Here is a 21,594-nt window from a genome sequence, read left to right as displayed (position 1 = left end):
AATTTTTAACAGATTTTATAAAAACTGCAGTGCTTTTATTGTGAATTACCCATTTTTCCTGTGCCCAGAAATGTGTCATGTGCTACACAAGCCTTTAGTTGTTTTTACCTTTTCTAACAAGTTCAAAACCCAGCCACAATTGTTTTCAAGCTTTAGGAGGTTAATATTGTATAGACCATTTTAACCACCATTTAAAACTTGTTTTATCACCAAAAAAAAGAAAAGGAAAATAAGAAAGACTCCTGGCTTTTTCCACAATATTAGATCTATCATATCAGAGTCCTTTATTGAATATTTTATTGACCGTCTGCTTGCCCTGTGCTAACCTGCCTGACATCCAAAGTTTCTCCCTCTCTGGAGAGGCCACGTCAGTTCCCATTAAGCAGCTGAGCATGAATTTTCCCTTCTTATTTCCTGTGGATGAACTGCATCCCAGCAGGAGAACCCGGGCCCTGCTGCATCCCAGGGCCAGCAGCAGCTCAGGGTGGGCTCCACACGGAATCCTCCCTTGGGGGCTGGCAGCAGCATTTTGGATAATTTTGCTTTCCACAAATGTAAAGGTATCGAAGAGGAAAATGTCTTTCCCTGGCAAGTTAATTACTTGACTTCTCATAGGAGCAAAGCTTGAAGGAAAAGGGAAGAGGAAAATGCATCTTGGGCTTAAATTAGGCAGCCTGTGCAGGAACAGGGCTATGATGTCCTGAGCTGCTGCAATTCTAATCTCCTCAGTTAATTTTCCAAATTTTTTAATGTTATTAATATTTAATTTTAATTTCTGCACACCTTCCTCTTAAAATTATATAATATTTAAATTGTGTGTTTTCTGTTTTCCTAAAAAAAGGTGTCACTGAGGTGTTTTATGGCCACACAAACCCTTTGCTTGCAGAGTTTGCTCTGGCTGGGCATCCTGCAGAGCTCTGTGGTGCCCTCCCAATAACGTGGTTTTTTGCTGTGCTGTGTGACATTTACTAAATAGTTTTAATATGGAATAGGTATAAATCTTTCATAATTCCTCAGCTGACATGGTTGAAATAATGGACAGTGGCATTATGTGCCTTCCTTCGTGTGCAACAATTGTTTGACAGACACTGTGGCGTCTCTGAGCAAAGCATCCGGGGCAGGGGAAAAGAAAATTTTCCTCCAAGCCATGAAATATTTTAGGTCACTTTTCATAGTGTATTATTTAATTATTTTTTTAAAACAGAATCTCAAAAAATTCAGAAAATTTGTTTTTCTACATGGAATAAGAATGTGCACAGGAGCTCACAACAGGACAACTCTACCTGAGCTTTGCTATGCTTGGAAAGCTCTCTGGAAATAAAAAGCAAATTGGGAAGAACAGATTGTTAGATTGTGTTTCTAAGGCTAATTTCACTGTGATGGAGTTGGAGGGGTGAACAAAGTTGGTTCCAATTTTATCTCTGGGACTGCAGTGTGTTGGCAGCAACGTGTGTCTAACTCAAAATGCAACAAAAAATGGAAGAAATTTAAGTTTTTTGTGATTATGGAGGTCTGTGGGGAAGGCTGCTATTCTTGGGATGTGTAAGGCAGCTTTGGGGTTTTAGTGCCTTTCTTTCCCATACTTGGTGTCAGATGTTGTAACTTAATTTATTTTCCCATTAGCTTTTGCTAATGATACTAAAACTTCCTTTAAAAGCTTTCCTAATTAATGATCTTCTTGCACCCAAACAAAAACTATATTGTCTTTGAGAAGTGCCTGAGTATTTTAAAAACAAGAGGCTGTTGGTAGGTTTTATTGCCTCATGAATTTAGGGTCAACACACCTATTATTTGCCAGAGTTAATTTGTGCTGGGTTATTGACTGTCGGCTTGTTGGGGATATCTGACTCTTGTAAAAGTTACACTCATCTCAAATGCTTGTAATTTTATTCTTGGTGCTCTGGTGCCACAATATTTAGCTCATAAAAGGAGGGGAGCAGTTGTACAAAGGCAGGCATTTAACTTCAGGCTCGTGAGAGAAGTTGTCATTACTCTTTGTATTCCTTCTCCCTAACAACGAATGGTTTTAATTTTATTTTAGATAAGGAAAGGGGAAAAGACAACTTTTTTTAAATCATAAGACATGTAAAAAGTACATGATACTTAGTTTTAGGATTTGTAGGTTTTTAATCTGCTTTTCAGGTGGTTCTGTCTGAACTCAGGGCTCATCTAAGAGGAATTTTGGCCACTTGCAAAGGGCTCAGTGGCACTAAAACAACCAACTCCCTGCCAAAAAGGTGGGAGAGCTCAGTTTGATGTAGAACTCTTGTGTCAAGGTGAAAATATCCCCCTTGGACACTCCAAACTGGAACCACAACAGATAGCAAAGCTGGCAGTTGGTTTAAAAATCCCCTAAGAACCCATCCCTTTTGTGCTTCCAATTCAGAATTAAACTGGGGAATTGTTCCTTCTGGTTTTCCAAGTGTCTGCTTCCATCCCAAATCTGAGCTACGTGTCCTTGGGGGATGAAAATCAGAGTTTTCTGTAGGGCAGCCTTGAAATGCACAGTGCCCAGCCCAAAGGCTCTGCTGTGCCTCCTCTCCCAACTGCAGTGGATCAAAAGTTCCTCAGCAGAATCCAAATTAGCACCAGGAAGTCATGACCTGTAATGTGGGAGTTGGAAAATATCCATTTATTCTGCAGAGTGCACTGGGAAATCACATGTTCCTGTGTAGGAAATTCAGGAGTGCTGAGCTTGATCCTTTATCCCAGTGTTTTCCCAATCCCTTTTTTTTTCTTTTTTAGTGCCCACATATGTTACTATTCCTTTGTGGGCTTCATTGTGGGCTGACAGAAGCAATTCAGAAATATTGCTGGGCATGCTGGATGTGTGCAGATGCAGGAGTTGGTTCTGAGACCCTTGGCACAGTCACTTCCTATTAAAAGTGGGGGATTTTTCTGACCCCTAACCCAAACACTGCTGAGCAGGTGACAGTCTGAGTCTTTGCTTGATTTCCAGCAAGCTCTGGCTCTCTGCAGTGGAAATTTATTGCATAAAAACACCTGAGACTGGTTTAAGCCAAGTCTAGGAGTTTCCCTGCCTGCCACAGCCACCCTGAGGAAGCACCTAAGGAATTAAAGCATCCTGCTTGTCCTACATCCACCTGATCCCTGCTATGGCTGCTTCACAAATAACCACCCCAATCCTTCCTGAGTCATTTTTGTGTGTGTAACTTTTAAAACTGGAAAACCAGGAGCTGGCTCTGTTTGTTTTCTCACGAAATTGTAGCCAGAGCAGTGAATTCATAGCTGAGCTCTTACTCAGTGGCTGCTGCATTATAAATAACTCTTCACCTTGGCCCTGCTTCTGCAGCCATTACTCACTGTGAGTAGCCCTTACTACCATGGAGTAGCAGAGCAGGAGATGATCCTGCTGGCATTACTCACAGTTTGAGCTCCCTGGCACATCAGGAGCTGTTTTCAAACAAGGAGCTTTCCTCAAGAAGTGGCAAGTTTTCCTACCTGGTAAAACTGCACTTGGAGAAATTATCCCAAGGAATTAGTACTGAAAATAAAAATTAAAGCAGGGAAAAGTGAGGAGAAACTCTGTCCTGGGATATTTGGCAGGGTGAATGCCTGAAAGTGGTGCTGTGTATTTTCCTTGGGCTCTGAGGAGCAGCTCAGGAGCTCTGCTGGGAGAGGCATCACCTCACCCCTTCCCCTCAGCATCACCCTGCTTTGCTTTCAAAGTGTAAATTAACTTAAAGCTTCAAAGCTTTTGGGAAAGGTTCCAGACCTGAGGTCATCTTTCCTGGGTGGTTTATTGGCTGCCCTGTGTTTGCCCACATCTCCAGCGTTTGCCAGCTGAGGGAGTTTATGAAATTTTGATGCAGGAATTAGGTTGTTGCTCATCTTGTACCTTCTTGCTCATATTATTGACAGTACCACTGAACTGCTTGAGGCAGATAGTATCTCAGTGATCACTGTGCTATTTCAGCTCTCCTCTGCTGACAACATCAGAAGTGTTTTAACAGGGTTTTAATGGGCAGCCTCTGCAGCTCCTTGGAGGGTTGCAAATAGCTGCTGTGAAAAACCTTTTCTGCAGCTCTGAGCTGACATGCCCTCCTTTCCTTCCCTTCCTTCCCTTCCCCATGCAGCTGCTGCCTGTCCCTGTGGCTGCAGCACTGCTGACAAATGCTCCTGAGCAGCTTCTGCATCTTCCAGGGGAGCTGTGAAAGCTCTGGGCAGGGCAGGGAACCCAAATCCCTCCTCATCCCCTCCTCTGCATCCCCCAAACAGCCGCACACAACCTGACAACACACAGTTTCCCCTGGTTCTGTTACTCACAACGTGTTTTTTGTGGTACCCCAGAGCAAGATTTAACAATTCTGAAGGAAACAACGTTTAATTTTCAGCAGAAAACAGGATAGGATGGAATAAATCCCCCCTTTGCTCAGGACAAAGCCTTGGTTTGATGGCAGCAGTTTCTAGCTGAGTGGTTGCCTTGCTCTGCTTGTTACCAGAAATGAGGCTTGGAGAGGCTTTCTTTGCACTATGGAAAAGCTTTCTCCTCCCTATTTTGCTTAATATAACTATAATGTGCCCTTTATCACACTTCAACTTGAGCAATCCCAGTTTGGAAATAGTGCAGAAACACCCATGGGAAAAAGCACGAGAAATGTACATTACAAAAAACACACAGGCCCAGCTCAAAAGATCCACTGACATGTAAATTTAATTAAAAAATTATAGCTTTTCAATGAGGGCTTGTGTCTTCAATTTAGCAGTTTCCATGACTTCTGCAGCAAAAGTGTTTCTTTTTTGCATTCTTGGTGGAAAACACGCTGAGGGCTAAAACAGTCTCCAAGAAGAGTCTCTATTCTGTGTCACAGGGAAAAAATAAAATTACCCAAAATATGTACACTTGAAATAAGTAAGAAAAATATCCACTTTCCTGTTTTGTTTTATTTCTATCCTCTAACAAAAGTTAAACTTTCCAGTAACCAGCAGTGCATGAAAAAGCATGTCCTAACTGTGTGAATAAGCTTCCTTTTGATTGCATGTGCAATTTTAGGGTATTTTTGTTTCTTTCCATGAGAGATGTGTGGGATTGGATAAAATAGTGGTGAGTGGGTGAGCAGGAGAAGAGCTGATGGCCAAAGGTAGAGGCTCATAAATAAAATGTCACTACTCAAAGAGGAGTCTAGCTTAAAGAAGGGAATCCCTAAATTTTAATATTGAAAATTAATAATTTATTCACCAACTGCATGTTTAAGGGAAGAAATCCCAGCAAGAGAACCTCACCTTCCTTGGTGTGATGTCCCAAAATTCAGAGATTCTCCTCAATATCCTCAGCCTCTGAGTGAAAATAAAACTTGAATCTCCTGGCTGCTAAAACTTGAAAGGAAAATCCAAAGGTCTTTGGAAGTCAGCGGGATTAAATGCTTTTCTTAACTCTGTTCTTCCATCCACTCTTCTCTAGCAAAGCCCTGTGCAGGCTGAACCTCTCAAATATCAGGGTATATAAAAGCCACTTCTGCTTAATGCCCATTATTTCAGCTTTTAATGCACTAAAGGCAGTGGCTTTTGTGGTGCTTTCTTCAGTGCAAAGCAGCTGCTCAAAGGACCAAATCTTTAGGTTAAGAGAGAGGAAAAAACCCCTTGTCTCTGGAATTTCAGCCCCTCAGTGGAGAAATGGAGATGTTCAGAGCAGAGCTGTGATTTTCACACTTTCTGCCTCCAAGCCTGTGGGTTCTGCTGCAAGTTGCAGCACTGAAAACCACTGTGGTTTTTGTTTCTCTAACTTAATTAATAAAAACAATTCATCAGTAGCTGATGCCTTTCAGAGTGGTTTTTCCCTGAGTCAGCTTACTGTGGAAGAGCTTCATTATAAATTACAATGAGCAAAACAAAAAGAAATAGGCAGAGTAAAAAAGAAATAGGCAGAGTAAAGCTTTGGATGTGGTGGGCTTCTCTTAGAAGAGTTTATTTGAGGGAACCTGTAGCCACAATGCTGCATTCTCATTTATACACATTGTTCCATGTCTAAAATTAAAATAAAAAAGAGTTGCAATGAGCAAGAGCAGAAGGGATGGAAGGAAAGGAGCCAGAGCTGCTTTAGACTTATTTTTATGCAGATTGTTTGTCACCTGTGCTGGTTCAGTGGCTGCTTTGAAGTTAGTCTGGCATTAGTGTTGTGCCTTAGGCAAGGTTGTTTGCTGCCTCCCTGTCCATGTTATTTCACTTGCTTTTATGTTCCCTTCTATCTCACAGATTGGCTCTGCCAATTTGGATGTAATTGGATGAAACTTGGCTTTTGGTTTTATCCTGGAGCTTTTGCTCACACCAGCAGAAAGAACCTTGGTGGATGAAAGGCATTGGTTTGGCCTGATCATTCCTGAATTTCCCATAAACAAAAATTAATATTTCTAATCTTGTTTCTTAACACATTCTAAACATGATCAAAACCAATTAAAAGTCAGAGAGTCAGGCACATTCATTCAGAAGGGGGACTCTGATGTAATGATGCCTCTGATGTTGGATTCCATGGTCCTGGAGGTCTTTCCCAACCTCAATGACCCCAAGGCTCATCTGGATGCACAAAGTGGTTCCAGAGGATGCGTGAGGATCTGCCTAGCCTGAGGGTTTGGGCTGTGCAGGATCAGTACAGAGATTTAAGGGATGAATTCATCACTGCAGCTTTTCCTGAACATCATGGAACAGGAACCAGCCTGCATTTGCACGGGTTATGTCACTGCTTGAATCCTCCCTGTCTCCTTTCCTTTATTCCCAAATAAGTTTTTATCCCACCTGTCTGGGGCCAGGCAAGGTGCTGCGTAGCCAAAGGGCACTTCCTTCCTTCAGGGTTGAAGAGTTCCCTTAAAAACTTACATACCCTGTGTGTAACTCTGGGTTCAATCACCCAAAATAATGGCTGAAATTTCCTTATGCTGCCCATGGAGAAGATGTAAACTGCAAATTAAAAAAAAAAAAGAGGGAAAATAAAATGTCTCTTGTGCTTCCCTGAGGTTCCCAGGTCCAGGCACAGCACCCATCACCCCAGGAGCCCAGGCCAACACCACAGTGACAGACTGAGGCTCTGGGTCATTGTAACATCCATTTGTATTTATGGCCAGATTCTGAAGGGTGTTAAATGTATAAAATATCTGTTTAAGTGATGTGTTTGAATCTCCAAGTCACTCCACCGTTAAGTGTTTTCATGATGATGTGCTTAGGTGGGAACAAATTGAGCTTGTAGGGAAGTTTAGGGAAGATAAAATTTAGGATGCCTTGAGCTTTTTGAGATGGATTTGGCAGCAGGAGAGGCAGGACTGGAGTGGGGCTTTCCTTTCCAGTTATTTACCTGCAGCATGGGCCAGGCAGGTACAAAAGGGAGATGTCAGTGAGCAGCTGGAGGCTGTGGCAGGGGTGAGGCTGTCCCTGTTGTGGCTGTGACCATCCCAGACCTCTGCCATGGCCCTGTGTTCTCCAGCTCATCCTGCTGTTCCAGTTCCAGTCACATGCTGCAGAGCATTTTAGGCAAATTCTGTGTAAGCAGCTGTTGGATGAAAACTATCAAAGCTCAGTTTTGTTCCTGGAGCTCTCAGAATATTCCTCATGGGTTCCTGGGGCTGGAAGCAGTCATGTGTGGCAAAGCCACACTGCCAGGCCCTTGTGCTCTGGAATTCAGAGGGAAATGAGGATCCTGTCCCTTCGTTTACTTCCATTGCTGCCTCTTCCTTTATTAACATATACTGAGATCTCACAGTTGTGGAACTGGGCAGCTCCTTTCCAAAATACATCCCAAAATATTCACCCTGTGCCACTTGTGAGCCTGCACCCTCAGTGACAGAATTGATTCAGTTGGTGCTGCTGCACTTTTAATGTTCCCTTTTATGTTCATGTTTGTTCCAACAGAGTGACCACTAGCACAGACGACTTGAACTTGTATCACCCGCAAACTGACAACGCTGGAGCCACCAGTTTGTCATTATCCCTCCTAGTGTATCTGATTTAATTTTGCAACACTGGATTAATTCTTAAAATTGCAGTGCTTTTTGCTCGTTAATGGTCAGTAAATGATTCGGGGTGGGGGGGGGAGGGTTGGTGGGGGAATGGAATTCATCAGTTTTGCAGTCGTTTTAATTCTTCTCGTTTTAAGTTGTTCTATAAATATGTCTTTATGGATGTAGTTTTACTAGCTTAAAAACATCTAATTGAAAACAGTTGCTTAAATCTCTTTGGATCAAGGAGGCAGTAATAAGCAAAGAGAGTATCTTATCCCTGCAATCCAGAAACGCTTAGTGACTGGTATACTCAGTGCATGTGTAATCAGCTTCTTGTTTCATCTAAAAACCTTAGCTCTTTTGGTGTGATTTAGTACTTCCCCAGCAGCATGGTTTCCCTTGTCTGTAAGATTATCAACGAGTGAAACAAAATATATAAACCAAAAATGGCCTAAGAGACAGAAGTGTTCTGAGACCTCTCTGGTTCCTCCGTGCCCTCTCGTCGTGGGGCTGGTGCGTCCCGGCCTCCATTTGAGTCTTGTAAATTAACATTTTGTTGTACAATATGTAATGTTATTCTTGTCACTTAACCTCTGCATCAGGCAGGACTGATCTCTGCTATTTGGTAATGCCCCCCAGCAGATGAAGCCTCTCTCAGAGGAGATCAGCCTGGGCATTTCCCACTGCTGCTGTTCAGGAGTCCCAGGGCTGAGAGCTGGGATGTGCCTCTGTGGGACTGCCCTGGGCACAGGGGTTCCTGCTGACATTTGGGTTTGGGACCTTGCCTGCTGCTGGTTTGATGTCAGAAATGTGGGTCCTTCCTGGCTGATGAGACGTAATGAGTGCAGATCCCCCTGCACAGACTGGGGGTGCTTGCATGATGTGAATGCTCTAAATTATGTTGTTAATACATTTAAACAAAAATTACTGATGACCACTCTGGCTGCTGGCCTGTTTATTCAAGGTTCCTACTTGCGTCCCTCTGGTTTGAAATGTGGTTCCATTTTCCAAAGGGATCCTCAGAAAGTGTCCCAGCAAAGCTCAGAAGTCTGTAAATGATCCCCGGCTCATTTCCAAGGGGGAAGGCAGGGAAAGAAAGGCAGTCTGTGCTGGGGGACAGGGAAGGAGAAACCACCAGTGTTTCTTCATGCAAGTGGGAAGCAAAACAGGTTCAATTATGTGAGATTTAGTGATTTATTTTTTTTTTAAACATCTGTGTTATTCATCTGAATCGGACTGTCCACATGGTTCATTGTAATGTCTCGTTAGCAGCTGTAATTAATGGAGATGGTAATTTCATAAATTGCAAGCCCACTTTTAATAAGATTTCATGTATCTTATTCCTTAAGCAGGCAAACTGTGCCATGGACTTTACTCAGAAAGTTGTGTCATTTTCCTTTTTTATTTATTTTCTTTTGAAATGTCAAATAATTTCACACAAATTTATCAATCCGAAGGATTCAAGATCAGCGGTGTGGCAGCACCACAGGACTAAGGAGCACACACTTGTACAGCATCTGATTCTTTGTCCAGGGTTAAAACTCAAGAGTTCAACCCCTGAAAATTCTTTTTCCCAGTCTTTGTGATAAGCAAGCAGCACTTCACACAAGGCCTTTGTTGGAAATCACCCGTGGTTGGGGCTTTAAGAAATGCCTGAGTGTGTTCTGCCCATCTAAAAGCCATCCATTACAAAAAATAATCAGACATCCTTTTTTTTTCTTGTACATTTGTGTCATTCTGCGAATCAGAAGCATTTTGTGTGCTAAGGGCAATGTGCTTTGCTTTTGGAATTCCTGAGTTTCACTGAAACCCTGGGGCACAGTTTGTTCAGGAGACCTGAGGTGACCTGAAAATGGGAGCTGCTGGGTCCCTTTGCTGCTTAGCAAGATCATTTTAAACAGAAAGTGAAATGCAGTGTCCAGATTTAATGTGATAACATCATCATCCAAAGAGAAAAGTAGTATTTTTATATTAGCTGACCCATTGAAAGCACGTACCTCTAAGATGGACAGTTTCCTCATTTGTAAATGACAAATCTCAGGTGGGGAAAAATTGGTGACTTTCCTGAGCAAGCAGGGCTGGGGCTGAAGAGTTCCTGTGGAGATTTGGATTCTGTGCTGATGCTTTGGCTGCTGAGCTCTCTGCAGGCAGGGAAAGGTGTGGGAGGAAGGAATATCTGGTTTGGTTATAGGATAATGTGCTGTCCTGTTTGGGAAAGGCCTTTCCATTCTTCTGGACTCAAAACCTTTACTTTTCCCCAGCATCTCAGTGACCAACTGTCTATAAACACACTGAGTCTAAAAAATAATGAGGAGGGACCTGCTGCTTGTCCTTCTTTATTATTGGCAATTGGGTTTGAAATACCCTGAAAAATCTGTGTTTTCTAATATGAGGATGATTGATAAAAATACCTTTCTATCTCATGAGAAGTTTAAGAAAGTTTCCTCTTGTATTTATTGGTTGTCCTCATTTCCCATGGAAAGCAGGAAATGTTGTGTTTGAGCTCTTGAGCTGCTGTCCTGCAGTTTAATTCACATTAAAATTAATTAAGAGTCTTTATTGCCATTGTCTTGGAGTTGGATATTTGAGGTTCCCTCAGGGGAAGGGTGAACCTGTCTCCTTGTGGATGGGATGTGGTGAGAACCCTCTGCATCCCAAAATTCTGCCCATCCAGGACAGCACATCCCATTCTGAGGTGCAGAACAAACTTCTTGGGAATTTTGGGGGTTTTCTTCCCTGAAGCATTTCCAGATGGGAAGGAGCAGCTCCCTGTTCCTGGCTGGGGCCATTTCAGTCACTTTGGGCTGGGGAGGGGGCTTGGCCACTCTGTTTTCATAGCCTGAGCACAGATGGAATTTCACTGCTCTATCTGGAAGCTTCTCCTCCTCCTCCTCCCCCAGCCCTGCCGTAGGTGCTTGTCTCTTGAACCAAGACAAATTCCACTTCAAGTGTTGGAAAGTTCAGTTCCATTTCCAGGGGTTTTTAATGGTTCCTCCCTTTTCTTGCACGGTGGGTCAGGAACGTGTTAAAGCTGGTGGTAAAGTAATTTATGAAGGGCAGCTGGAGTTCAAAAGGTTCAAATATACAAGTTCAGTTCCAGCATCGTTTGGATCTTCACACCTCAGTGTCCCAACAGAGAAACTGGATACTGAGTTTTTACAGGTTTTACTGTAAAAACTGAGCCCTCCAGAACTTTTAGTAACTAATGGATTTTGCAGGAGTGATTTGACTACCCTGGATGTCCATTAGCTGCTTTGCTTTGATGTCTTTGCTGGAAACCTAAATGGCTTTTACTTGCACTTTTCTTTTTTTTACCAGTGTTTGCAGGAGATGTCTTTTGTATCACAGTAGCCAGTAGGGAAAAAAGTGATGTACTCAAAAATTGGAGGAGCATTTAATCACAGAATATCCTAACTAGAATTTAAACTGTGTGTTCTCAAGAAAGTTCCCATCTGCAATCCTGAGCTGGGTACATTCTGATTCTTGAATTCATTCTTTTCTGGTGGTGTTAAAATTGAATCCTCAGGAGCTACATTGTATTGAATCTATATTTCTCTCTTTTCCTTGCTTGTCCTATTTTATTACTGGCAATTGAGTTTGAAATATCCTGAAAAATCTGTGTTTTCTAATACGGGGATGATTGATTACAATGCATTTCTACCTCATGAGAAATTTAAGTTTCTTCTTGTATTTATTTGGCTTGGCATCATTAATTTCATGTATTATGCTGTTGCTATTAGATGTGCACAACTTGATGGGCAACTCCTAAAATTATCTTGCTGGTTTACAAGAATTTTTCATCATTATGTTCTTCATGTGCCCCTTACACTGAGTTTGTCTATTTTCCATCACCAGTCAGAATTCACTTTGTACTCTAATATTAATAGCAAACTTCGTGTTGCAAAATTATACAGAATAAGGAAAAAACCTAGAAAAATCCTGATTTGTGACAATTCTGGGTGTATTGCACATGGAAAAACTGGCACAAGAGCAGAGGAATGATCCAACCACTTCCATTTGGAGCAGGGGGCACGGGATGGGCTGGGTGTTCTCCCTGTCAGACAAGAGCTCAGGAGGAAGGAGGTGTTGGAGTGGTGTGGCTCCCCACACAAGGGTTTTATTTTGTGGTGGAAAATCTAATCTTTCCGAGACCATTTCTCTGGGGTCTGACTCTGAAGTCTGCTTTATATTGGGAGATTGGCATGAAATCCACAGCACTTAAGAGGATAAAGGCCTTTGTCTCCAAAATGTACATTTTTTTTGGAACTGTAAAGGCAGTGGAACAAGAAATGGTTTTAAGTGTATAATGTTAAGATTCAACCTTGTAATCCTTTCTCAAGTAAAAATATGTTATAGATCAATTTTATAAATTCCTGTATTTTTTCCATGTGTTTGAGAGTGTTCACTTTAAAAAAAAAAAAGGAACCTTCCACATTTAACTAAAAATTGGAGAATTAAAAAAGTTAATTACAACCTATAATGACCTACTGTCACTAACCAGAGTGACATTTCTGGTTCCTCTGTAGGCACCATTTGATTTCTGGGAGAAGCATGGGAGACTTTAAAAGTCAATTCAATAAAATACCATTTCTCTTATTGCCTTTCCTATTTGTATGGCCACTTTAAAGGACCCCAAAGCCTGTTTGTGCATGAGGACCCTGGGCAGCTCCTCAAGGTGAATGAAATAATATTTTGAGAGCTGTAAATAACCTGCAGTGTTTGGAGCCTTCCTCTGCTTCCTTGAAATATTGCAGGAATATAAGAAATAGAAGAAATCATGGGAAGAAAACAGGAGAGGCTGAGGAGGGAAGAGCTGAGGGTGGGAGGAGGTGGCTCTGTCTGGGTGTGTGTGCAGTCCTCACTCTGCAAAGGGGCAGAAGGGACAAAATCAACAGAAGGAGTTTGGAAGGAAATAAAGGAGAATTCTCATTCACTAAGTACATTAGAAATGATCTCAGGTAAATGGATGGAAGCAAGAGCAGACCCCTGACTGATGTCAGTTCTGGTGGCACCACTGCCTTAAATCAGTTTACACGAGCCCAGGGTCGGGGCAGACTGGCTCAGATAAAGTTTTTAATCTGAATTTCCAACTTCCTTGCTTAGTATACTTAAATTTTATGTTTTCAACTTCATAGATTAATGTGCAACAAAAATAGAATTGCCACAGGTGCTCACATGGAGAGAAAAGTGATAAAATAGGTCAGATGTCTGATGAGCTTTGATGTCAAACTGGATCCCATGGGTTGGGTGGGATATGGGGAAGAATTCTTGGCCCTGGCACAGGTGCCCAGGGGAGCTGTGGTTGTTCCATCCCTGGCAGTGCCCAAGGCCAGGCTGGACAGGGCTGGGAGCACCTGGGACAGTGGGAGCTGTCCCTGACATGGCAGGGGTGGCACTGGGTGGGCTTTGAGGTCCCTTCCAACCCAAACCATTCTGGGATTCTCCATTTCTGTTTTTGCAAAAAGCCACTCTCACGGCTTCCCGAGAAGAACACAGCCTGTGACATTTGACAAGTGAGTTTGCTCCCAAAATTCCTCACACGTACAAACACACACAAGTATTTCTTCTGTTTGCACTCAGCCCTGGGGAGGGCAGCCCCAGCTTTGTGCAGCTCAGGTCCTTGACCATGAAACTGAATTAAGAATTTTCTCTTCCCAAATGCCTCATTTTGCTCATTTTGACAGTTGGTTTGCTGGCCACTGTCTCAGTTCCATTCAGATGTCAAATTCAGAGCAGAGCATGGGCAGTGCGGGGTATTTTTGCATTTCCTGCATAATCCCTGCATTTTTGGGCAGGGAGCAGCAAAGGCCCTTGGCCCTCCCTCCTGCAGCACTTTGAAGGCACCTCCTGGAGTCAGGCTGGAGTGCTTTTAAAGGGAGCCAGCATCACTTGGATGTGGCTGAGGTGCAGCAATTTGGGAATTGCTCCCAGCTGGTGGAGAAATGATTTCCAAGCAAGCTGGGTGGCTCTTTAACCATTCTTCCCAGTAGAAATAAGCTGAAATATATAGAAATTGTTGCTTTGACAAATAATCTAACGAGCCACTCAACTTGCTTTATGTATTGAATGTAGTTGCTTGACAGTTATTATTATTTTCTAATGATATTAAGTTATAAATTATTGACAAGTGTTTAATTTCAGTCCAAACAGACCCAACAAAAGGGATTTGTGCAGTTATGAATTGCAGCAAAATACAAAATTGTTGAGCTTTTAGTAAACGCAAACTTGGAGACCCTGGTTATTTCTCCCTCTTTCAACAGCCAGTCATGAAACTTTCTTGCCCTTTTCACCTTTAAACTTCATTTGAACTTGGAAAGAAGACTTGTGAATTGTGGAGGGGGGAGGAAAAAAGAAAAAAAAAGAAAGAAAAGAAGAAGGGTGGGGGCTGGGGGGAGAGGAGCTCTGATTCTGTGTTACCGTAACAGTAATTCTGGCACAATAATCCTCCTCTTGTGCATGAGTGTCTGCTACTGCTGCAGGGTAATCAGCTCACATGACATGCCTGCAGGCTAATGCTGGCCTGGGCTTTCTTTCTTTCTATTTTTTTTAATTTTTTTTTTTTTTTGAAAGTCCATATTTAAACAAAGGCTGATTATCCAAACAAGAATTTGGACTGCATCAGCTGGACCAGTTAAATTATAGTTAGTAAAACTTGGCACCTCCAGAGCTTGGAATGTTACAATTACAGCTGGATCCTCGTTTGGCAGGAGCCCTACAAAGTAATAAAAGTGGAGATTTTTATCTTTACAGGACATAGCTTAACTCTTTGGATGCAGAGTGCCAGAAATTGCATTCAGTGCTGACACAGAGCTGCTGGCCAGCACAGAGATGAGCAGTTTGTCCCTGCCAGCACAGGGTGGCTGCTGTGGCACTTGCAGTGATGTTCATCATCCAGGATTCCTCTGAGATAAGGAGCAAGAACACCAGCAGCAGCTTGTTCAACTCCCTTGTCTTCCTGTTGTCTTTTCAACAGCGTTGTTGTGGTTTTGTTTGAATTTCTGTCTTTTTTTGTGTGTTTCCTGTTGCTGTGAGAGAGGTTTGTGTCCTTGAAGGATCTGGGTGATCCCTGGAATTGCTGTGATTTTCATCCCTCTGGAAAAGTGCCTTCAATACTGGCCTGGAATCCTGGTGGAGCTGCTCCAGGGTGGGCAGGGGGTGAGAGGCAGAAGTTGGGTTTTGTTTTAGCAAACTGCTGTTGACCATTCCAGACTTGTTTTCCCTCCTTTCCTACGGGGAGGGCTTGGCTTTGATTAGTCACTTGCAAAGCTGAACTTTGGCTTTCTGGTTGTGTAATAAATAGCTCTGTTTGCCAGTCAGAAAATGAAAGTTCTTCTCCTAAAATTAAACCAAGAGCCCTTATCATTAGCCTAGAACAAATCAATGCCTCTGCATTAATTCCCATGGAGTGGGGCCAGTTGACAGCTTCCCCTGCTGGAGCTCTGAGCATGGATTCATCTCAGCTTCTTTTTTAAGAAAGTGTTTGTTGTTGGCATTTTCTGAAAGCCTTAGTGAGGAATAAGGATTGAAATTGAAGCAGTCAGGACTATCCAGTTTGCAAGAGCCCACCTGCTAGATAATGGTTAGCAGGCTCTACCTGGAGTTTTATCTTTGGTCTTCTTCACAGATAATTAAAATTCCCATTTATTAAAGCATGGAGAAGTTGATTTTCTTTCTCATGGCAGTTTTACCATGTCCCAATGTACTTTTGTCAGGGATAAATAATAAAGATAACAGGATTGCTGCAGCTGGGAGAGCAGGGAGCAGGATTTCTCTCAATGGAAGGACAGGGCTTTTCTTGCCTTGAACACCAAGAAGTTAAAGATTTTTCATCAAGATAAACGTGCAGATCCATAAGGTACAGCTCGCTCTGGGAGGAATGATACCAACTGCAAGTAAGAAAGTCCTAAGGAAAAATTGCTGGTTAATGTTTATTCTTTAATTACTGTTTTAATGGAGTGGCTTTATAACGTGACCTTCTCAGTGGTGGCTGCTTTGGAAGGGGGGATTTGGGCACCCTGGGCTCCAGGAGCTCTTGGATTTGGATCCAACACTCAGCATTTCCCATGCTCGTGGCTCAAGGGAGAATTTCTCCCCAGGAACCAGGACATTGGGCAACTTTGGGCCAATTTCCATAAAACTCCTGAATTTCTGCTGGGGGCCATGGGGCCTGCAGGAGGAGGAACCCAAACCTGCAGTCTGAGGGGGAATATTTGGATTTTTTTGAGGTTTCCTGCTGTGTGCCTGGGAGGCCATCAAGAGCTTCTTTCCCAGTTTTGGGGAGGAATTTGGTTCTTGCTCTGTGTCCCCAGTCCTTTGCTCTCAGCCAGCCCTGAGGAGCAGCAGGGATGCCCCCATGAGTCTTTTCCATGACAATATTTCATTTCCAGCACCAGCATTTGCTTTCTGGCTAGAAGAAATCTCTGTTTATTCCATCTGCTCTCCTTGCCTGCTGTCTGTGCTGAACAGACTCCTCTGAAGGCACAGTGAGATGGCTGGAGTGGAGGAAAACTCAAATCAAATGTAGATATCTGTGATAACTCTGTAATCAGCTTTCCTGGCTAAAGGAGGTTTCCAACCTGGATCCACGTGCAGGCCTGTGTGTCCATCAAGGAAATATCCTTGGATTTCAACAGAACAGGAATCCACAGGATTGGGATTGATCAGAGAGGTGCTGACAGAGGCAATCTCAGGTTTTAGACTCTTTTCAGACAGTTGGAATATACTCCCAGCTGCCAAGGAGGAATCAACAGGAATGATCCATGGATAGTTGTGAGCAAGGAGCTCTGTGTGCAGGACACAGTTCAGCAGCTTTGCTCTTCAAATATTTCCTGTAATGGTAATTAGGAAACAGTCTTGGATTTTAGGGAGCCAATATTGTATTCAGAAATTATTCCCAGTCTTGATTTTTCTCATCTGTGGCCTGAATTCATCTCCTCTTTCTCCCTCTTGCTCTGTTTGGTGGATTTACTCCTGGATCAGCAGGGAGGGAAGGAGAGGAAGCAGGGCAGGACTTGGGTGCCATTGCAGAGCTCTCTGGAAATTACAATTCTCATCCTTTTTATTTCATGGACTTACTGGGAATTAATATTCACCTTAACCTTAAACCAGTTCAGATTAAATCACAGAGGAAAAAAGAAGAAATTTCACAGTGAAGGAGTCAAAGTGAGAAGTAAAATTTCACCAGGCAGTCAGAGCTGTGCTTGGGAAAAAAATGTATCTCATGTAAAGAGATATGTAAAGGGAAAGGAAATGTGTTCTCATTACAAAGGAAATGTATTTCTCTGTATTCAAAATGCCCCCTGTGTTAGGAAACAGAAAGAGAAGATTTTGAACTTTTTTCTCACTGAAATTGTTGCTACAGGAGCCACTCTTGATGCTCCAGATGCGTTATAACAAGCAAAATTATTTTGAACTTATTTATTCTTAATTAATATTAGATGTAAAATATTTTCTGTGCAAGCACAAAAAACAGTTCAAAATTTGCATTTTTATCTGTGTTTTGATTTCTCAGGACTGGTGGAACACACAAAAATATTTGCAGCCTTCTGAGGGTCACAGGGATGCAAATGGTTTGGGAGTTGTTTAAATCAGATTTCTCAGTACAGTCAGAGTTTTTGGTGAATGGAACAGAAGCCAAATTTGTTGGTTCTTGTGGGTTGATTGTTTGTTGTTTAAAGCTTAATTAAAGTAACTTCTGCTTTAAAAGGAGGAGGAAAACTCAAATGTAGATATCTGTGATAACTCTGTAATGCAGCTTTTTTCTCACAAATTGTGCTTGGAATGGGGGTTTAGATGGATGGCCATAGCTGAAAATAATAATAAGGAAATTCTATTTATGCCACAAGTTTAGAATTCCCATCACCAGCAAATCCTAATTTACTACTTCATCTGATTTCTGATGGGAAAAATCTAATTGCTTTTGTACTGGAAATAAAGTTGATTGAACTCTGAGTTTTTCCAGTGCCTCCAAAGGTTATTTCCCAAGCAGTGTTCTCTTACAAACTGCAGTGCTTTTTAATTTATCTGCTTTTTTCAGCAGATGAACATTCACTATTATTATATGTAGGGGAAGGGAGACTCTTAATTCAGTGTTAATGCCTTGGTAGGTGGGACATTATTTGACTTCCAGAACTTCCCATGAAATCTCATTTTAGAGATGTGATGGCAGAAACTCCCTGGAGATAAAGCTGTGTGATATAGGGAGCAGCTAAATATAATTTTTGTGGGTTTCTTGGTTTCGTATTGAGCTCTGCAATTTCTTTTTAGAAGGAAATACTTGAAACTCCTGCTGCCTATAGGAACTGTTCAATCAGCATTAACAGCAACTTGTCAGGAGCACAGTCCTTGGAAATACTCATTCTGGAGCTCCCTGGGCTTTAAATTGCAAATCTCAGTCATGAAAAACAGAGATTTATTTGTGCTTTTTAATTTTGTAAAGAATTACAGAATTTCTATTTAGCTTAGGAAGCTAAAAAAAAAAATTAAATTGGTATGGCCTTTTGTTTTCATAGAATCAGAAACAATTTACTCACATTTGTTCCTTTCAGTAATTTCTGTTGGTGTAATAATTTCAGTTGACCTGGGTAGTACCTGCTGGTAAGAGGAGAGCTGAGCACACCCAGCAGCTTTATCACTCACCACAGTCTGCCTTGACAAACTATTTAACACGATCAGTAAAACCCAGCTTTTCTTGTGAGATATCCAACTCTCCCTGGTTTTGGCAAATCCCAAACTATTTGGAGCCTTGTGCTGCTGCAGGGAAGTTTTGCTTTGTAGCAAGCCCAGGGAGAAAGGCTCAAAGCAAGGGTGGTGGTGTCCCTCAAACTGGGATCAAACCTCAAAGATTTCTGCCAAAAGCTGCACTTGAAAGCTTAGGTGGCTTTTCCTTCTCACAGAACTTGCTTTGCCATCACTCTGGCAAATTCCATTTCCCCCAGCAGGAATGGGTCTGCCCTTGGAGAGGATTGCCACGAGGAATGCTGCTGGATTCTGTAGGCACCAGCACTGGGAAGGAGCACGTTGCTGAAAATGAGGCAAAACTACCCAAATGGCTTTGGTTGGGTTTGCTTTACATGTGGAGGAATTACTTAATTGGCAGCATTATGTAACTGGAGAAACCAGTTGTTTTTGTAATTATGGGGATGTTTGTGTCTGCCAAGAGACTCCCAATGCAGCAGGTTTAAACTGATCCAATTAGTAACGAAATTGGGGTAATTAACCTATCAGTTAATGAAATGTGTGCACGCACGCTGCCTGCAGCCCCTGCTTTGGGCTTGGGTTCTTGTCATTACCCTGCTGCAGAAAGCAGATTTAGCTCCATATAATCTATATTTAAAGCATTTAGGATAAAATAATTTAAATTGGAAAATAGTCCAAGATCATGGAGTTCAAGCATTCCCCAGCAGTGCCAGGCCACCACTAACCCATGTCCCCAAGTGCCACATTCACAGGGTGTTTCAATCCCTCCAGGGCTGGGGACTCCACCACTGCCATGGGCAGCTGTGCCAGGGCTGGACAACCCTTGGTGTGAAGGAATTTTCCCAAATATCCAACCTTGAGGTCATTTCCTCCCATCCCTTTGCTTGTTCCCTGGGAGGTGAACCCCACCTTGCTCCAAAGCTGCTCACACTGAGCTGGGCAGTGAACAGGTTCCCCCTGAGCATCCTTTTCTCCAGGCTGAGCCCCTTCCCAGCTCCCTGAGCCTCTCCTGGAGCTCCAGCCCCTTCCCCAGCTCCTTTCCCCTCTGGTGGTGGGCTGGGGTCTCCTCTTGAGGAGAACTTCTCTGGTTCCTGGGCTTCTCGTGGCTCTGCACCCTGAGGTCGCGTGCAGCTGCGTTTTTGGAGGGATGATCCTCCAGGGAGGGATGGTTCCCATCACAGAGCCCAAGGATTAACTGGCACATGGAAGAAATCAGCTATTTCTGATAACAGGGGTTGTGATAAACGCTGGACAGGGTTCCCCACAGTGTGGCTTGCTCAGTGCTCAGGGAATAATTCAGGAAGAGCCACCCAAGGCTGGTCCCAGTGCAGAACTCACAGAGGGCTCCTCCAAGACAAGGAGCTCTCTGGATAAACTCCTGTGTGCAGCACTGTGGAAAATTTTACTCAGCAGTTCCCTTCCCTTGAAGTTGATTAATACAAGATTTCAGTGTTCCCAGTCCATTAATCTCCACAAGCACATCTGCATACTGAAAAATGTTTTTAAAAACAACATTAAAAAAAAAAAAAAAAAGAAATTACGGGCGCTGATAATTTTGAAGATAAAAAGAACTTAAAAAGAGTGACAATAAACTTGCATGATGTGAATCCTAACCCAACGTGAGAGAGGGGCTTTGTCACTTCAAATATTTTCATTGAATAAGAGGAAAACATTGAAAAGTGGTCGTTCTCCAAGCAGTTCCCACTGTGAAATACTCTGGCCTGTGTTGCATCAAGTAATAGTATCTTGCAAGTCAAAAAGGTATTAGGGAAGTGTTAGAGACATCACAGGAGGAGCTGGAGGTGAAGTTTGGGCTGCTGAGAAAGTTAATTACCCTGAGAAGAAATTAATAGGGGAGGTGTGTAAGAGCCAAGTGCCAGGAGAGCAGGATTTGGGACTCAGGAGTGCACAGCTGGAGCTGGAGAGCTGAGCCTGTTTTTCCTGGCACTTTTGTTGGTACAAACAGGGTAACAGTGATGTCCACATGCCTGATATTTCCTGAAATGCAGGATTTGAAGGGTTCTCTTCACCTTCTGGAGCTGCAGCTTCATGAACAGCAAACCCCATGGTTAGTTTTATGACCCTGGATTTCTATTTATTTTCCCAAGTATTTCCCTAGTAAGAAGATACCTGGAAAGGCTGCCAGGTACCTTGGTGATCATTTCCCATTTATCCCAGAAGCACTGAAAGCCCTTTTTGTGTGAGGCAGTGTCTGCTGCAAGGGGAGACAGCAAAACAAAACCTCCTGAGCTCTGCTCAGCATTTCCAGGGGGGAATTGCTTTGGGAGGAATTTGGGGCTTAGAGCTCAGGCAGGATCTCACCATGGACCAGCCTTCATTTGATGGGCTGGGGACAGCTGTGACATCTCCAGGGCTGAATTCCTGCATCTCCTCCCAAGCCAAGCTCTTCCAGCAAGGCACCAAAGGAAACCAAGCATGAAAGAGCTCAAAGTCTGGAAAATTCAGTTTAGCCCTTATTTAGTTCAGATTTTTACTGAAAGTAACTGGATTCTAAGTTCATTTAAAGAACTAATTTTCTAGATCCGAGTGTTTTTATAGTGAGGGGATGTTGTAAAGGAGTTGTTTATAATGGAGTTAGTATCTCAGGCATGGAACTTTTTGCCAGCCTAGTATCAGGAACAGTCTGGAAAAGCCTTCCAGTGGTGGTAGCTTAAGGAAGGGGACCAGGGTGGGGGAGAAAACCTAATAAAAATAGCTGAGATCATTCAACAGTTATCAAGAAACAGATACTGCAATTTTATAACAGAGAGCACTAAAAGTATATGCACTCTTAAAAGGCAATTAAAATGTATACTCCAAAACTATAAAACATTTTCTTTTCATCTGGAACATTGAGGGCAGATTACAACACATTAATAACGTTTTGTTTACAGTTCAGTTTCTGATGGCTTCCAAATGCAGTCTGTGTAGATTAACCAGAAGGAGTCCA

The 21,594-nt window shown here is 42.7% G+C and overlaps 1 protein-coding gene across 9 annotated transcripts in view; it reads left to right on the top strand.

The window, feature by feature from the left end:
* Positions 1-21,594, top strand: part of BCAS3 (BCAS3 microtubule associated cell migration factor) — a 293,863-nt gene that overhangs the window by 185,865 nt on the left and 86,404 nt on the right. Inside the window, exon 24 of one of the 9 annotated variants that reach the window (XM_058037742.1) lies at positions 7,858-8,006. The exons of the other annotated variants lie outside the window; for them this stretch is intronic. Within the exon in view, the coding sequence (XP_057893725.1) occupies positions 7,858-7,862 (5 nt within the window). The 3' untranslated portion in view covers positions 7,863-8,006. Of the gene's footprint in view, positions 1-7,857; positions 8,007-21,594 lie in introns of those variants that run through there. 9 annotated transcript variants of the gene reach the window in all.

The sequence above is a fragment of the Melospiza georgiana genome, chromosome 19, assembly GCF_028018845.1.
Source record: "Melospiza georgiana isolate bMelGeo1 chromosome 19, bMelGeo1.pri, whole genome shotgun sequence".
In the NCBI taxonomy this organism is placed as follows: domain Eukaryota; kingdom Metazoa; phylum Chordata; class Aves; order Passeriformes; family Passerellidae; genus Melospiza; species Melospiza georgiana.
The sequence above is the reverse complement of the archived record's forward strand: the minus strand, read 5'-3'. Positions and strand labels throughout refer to the sequence as shown.